The sequence below is a fragment of the Empidonax traillii genome, unplaced genomic scaffold (genome assembly GCF_003031625.1).
Source record: "Empidonax traillii isolate 1590-97213 ecotype Southwest subspecies unplaced genomic scaffold, ASM303162v1 scaffold2331:size27195, whole genome shotgun sequence".
NCBI lineage: Eukaryota > Metazoa > Chordata > Aves > Passeriformes > Tyrannidae > Empidonax > Empidonax traillii.
In genome coordinates, this window is record NW_020957524.1 from 24,079 (window position 1) to 27,195 (window position 3,117).

Sequence of the window (3,117 nt, forward strand, 5' to 3'; positions counted from 1 at the left end):
ATCAAGCATTGGAACAGCCTACCCAGAGAGGTGGTGGATTCACCATCCCTGGAGGTTTTTAAGCAGAGATTGGATATGGCCCTTAGTGCCATGCTATAGTAATTGGAGTTGGATCAGGGGTTGGACTTGATGATCTTGGAGGTCTTTTCCAACCCAATCTATTCTATGATTCTATGATTCTATGAATATGTTGAAAGAGGGGACAACATTTCTATATTTGGGTAGAGCTCTTTCTGAATGTCAGGCAATTAAGGGATACACAAGAACAATTGGCATATTCCCACAGTAAAGCAATTCCACATAGCAGAGCTGTCCCTGGGGTTGCATCTAGGCTATGGGAAGATTTCAGGTTTACATTAAATATCACACCAGCTCTGCTCACTCTTTCACTCAGTTTCCTTACCTGATAGTATCATTCCCATAGCAACCTACATCCCCTATGCCAAGATCATCAGCCATCAACAGGACAATGTTTGGCTGTGTGATGATGGAAAGCTGTGTGAGTGGTGGCTGCAGCAGCAGACCAAAAATCAGGGGTGTAACCAGGGGTGACCTGAAACACAGAAGAAGGAAAGAAGCCAGTGACCTGACCACTCATCATGCCCCCTACACGTGGCCAAAGACCCTCCAGTGTAAACTTGGCTGCAGACCAGACCACTCTGTCCAGACACAGAGGGTGTGCTAAGTGTTTATCATTGACCCAAACAGATGCAATGAAAAGGAGAATGTCAGGTCCATAACTTTAAAATCTCCTTGTTTCCAGGTTTCCTGTGAGCAGTCTCACATGGGAATTCACATGTAGCGTGTGACATACAAGTGATTGTGCTTCAACGGCTTGGGATGTTTATTAGAAGTTGGTCTGGGAAACTGAGAATGGGATCAACTTCCTCTGACATCATTCTTGACTGGACTGAGACCTTTGGGTTGTGCAAAAATTAATAACAAGAAAAAAACACAAACAAGCAAAACCCACATTGTTAGTGTACTTTATGGATAAACAATGCTACTCTTTTATAACACGGTATTATGTCATTATTAAGCTTCACTGAGATCTAAGTATGATATAATAATTACTCATGATTGTTTTCTTACCAATAAGATGCTAGCTGCCAAATCATTTCTGCATTTGGAGTATTCAGATCCTGCAAAACCAAGAGTACCTTTATCATATTTACATCTTCCTAGTAGTCAACGCAATAAAAATAGATTGAAAACTTTACCAAAGCCTGCTAACATTCTGTTTTATTTACTGAAGTGCACCTCAAGTCAGACCCTAAATAAAAAAGAGTAAAGGCATTAATGTTATTTTTCTTGCTAGCACTTCTTCACTTTGTAGAGAATTTTTCTTTTTGTGTAGAGAAGTTTATCTTAAAATAGCAAAATAATTCTCTTTTCTTACATGACTCAACTGTATGAAAAACACTCACTGTTCAAAATGGAAAAGAAGAACATTTTAAAATCCAGTCAATGTAATTTATTTTTCTGTGATCATAGAGATAGTAGCAACCTGCTGCTTCTTCACGTAATGTGCCAAGTTCACTTTCAGGCTTAAAAGAGGTATTTTTAGTTCTAGAAATTCTAGTCATCTTTTTCCAGTAATATTTTCTTAGAAGAATTTTTATCCTCTTTTTATTTTACTCTGAGAATGCATAGGTTTCTCTGGGGCTTTTCCTTTCACTGCCAGGACAAGAAAAACTATTTAAAGGCTTTGAAACAAGGGCCAAATGAACTTCGTTCAGAAGCTTTAAAATAGACTCCTTTCAAATTTATCCCATGTCTAGTTGAACTGTCCCAAGCATCTCAATTTTATAAATGATGTTTGTTTCATATTTTGTTTTCCAGAAACAATGAATTAAGCAGCTTAGTTAATATCCATAGTCCTTACATTTTATCCATCAACACTACAAGCTTTAAAGGGAAAACTGAAATTTCTACACTTAGAAAATCAGCATCCAAACACTTACTTACCAATGCTGATACAGCATTGCTATGTACAGACACTCAGTTTCCTGCATTTGAGTTTGTGCCTTTGCTGCATCCTAAGTAGATATAGGAAAAGAACTGGAAAATACCTCAGCCATCTTTTACATTTACATACTATGGGCCTCCAAAACAGTTGAAATAAAAGGGAGTTGGAAAAAATCAGACTTAATTGTGCAATTGGTTGTCACTAAGCGCTTGCACTTCACACTAGAGAGACGCTGATTTAAAGCACAGCCTGGAGCCCAAGGCTGAGCTTCCTTAGAAGCTGCCTGTAAAATAGCAGGTAATAAACAGTTACAGCACTGACTGGTATTATCCCTGTCAAGCCATTTCTTAGTGAAAGGTGGTGTGGGAGTCCAGGCAGCAAAACTTTAACAGCTCTGATTGGAGCAAAGTGGACGGTGAAAGCAGCTTTCCCCATTCGGAACAATCAAAGGGAGCCCGGGTCCCCTTACACATAGCTGTGCAGTCCCTGCTTGGCCCTGGCAGCTGAGACAGCAGCAAACAGTTCAGAGGGTGCATTTTTGGAGACCTGTATGGAACCACTCTCGCCAAAGTGCCACTGAAGCCATGCTGCAAGCAAACAGTCCTCTCTGCTATCTGAACTGAATTTGGCTTAAAGTAAAATACTTTTCTCCCTCTCCCATCATTAATCCCTCCCCCAAAATAATTTATATTTTATGCCTTTCTTCATCCATTTTAATAATCTAAGAATGGAGAGGGGGAACGGGGGGGAGAGGAAGTTAGCTTGCATATCTTTCATATTTTATTAGTTGTTTTCTTGTGTTGATTTAAAGCAATAAAATTCAAATTAAACAACAAAAAAAAAGTATTTACCTTTCCATCAAAACACAGGATACTGAAATCCCAAATCAAGCCAGTTTGCATAAAAGAAAATATTCATATTTTTATATGTACTCAGATACACACAGTAGCCATTTGTGGCATCAGTTTGGCAACACTCAGTGAAAAGCCACATAGTTAATACCACTCAATTCAGTACTGTTCAATCTGTGAAACTTTCTTTGAAAAATTCCTATTTTGAAGACCTGGGATAAATAAAAGTCAGACTCAAGATAGCAAATTGTCTGCAGCTCTCACTTTCTATGTACGTTTCTATGAGAACAATGTTGT

At 38.7% G+C, this 3,117-nt stretch overlaps 1 protein-coding gene across 4 annotated transcripts in view; it reads right to left on the reverse strand.

Moving 5' to 3' along the window:
- The window catches only part of LOC114071843 (arylsulfatase D-like), a 17,111-nt gene extending 14,933 nt beyond the window's left edge, over positions 1-2,178 (reverse strand). The window contains exons 1-3 of one of the 4 annotated variants that reach the window (XM_027909725.1): positions 1,969-2,178; positions 1,093-1,142; positions 404-553 (exon numbers count right to left, since the gene is read on the reverse strand). In XM_027909725.1, coding sequence (XP_027765526.1) covers positions 404-553; positions 1,093-1,118 — 176 coding nt within the window. In that variant the 5' untranslated portion in view covers positions 1,119-1,142; positions 1,969-2,178. Of the gene's footprint in view, positions 1-403; positions 554-1,090; positions 1,177-1,968 lie in introns of those variants that run through there. The other 3 variants (XM_027909726.1, XM_027909723.1, XM_027909724.1) reach the window with 3 other exon arrangements.
- Positions 2,179-3,117: the final 939 nt, after the last annotated feature.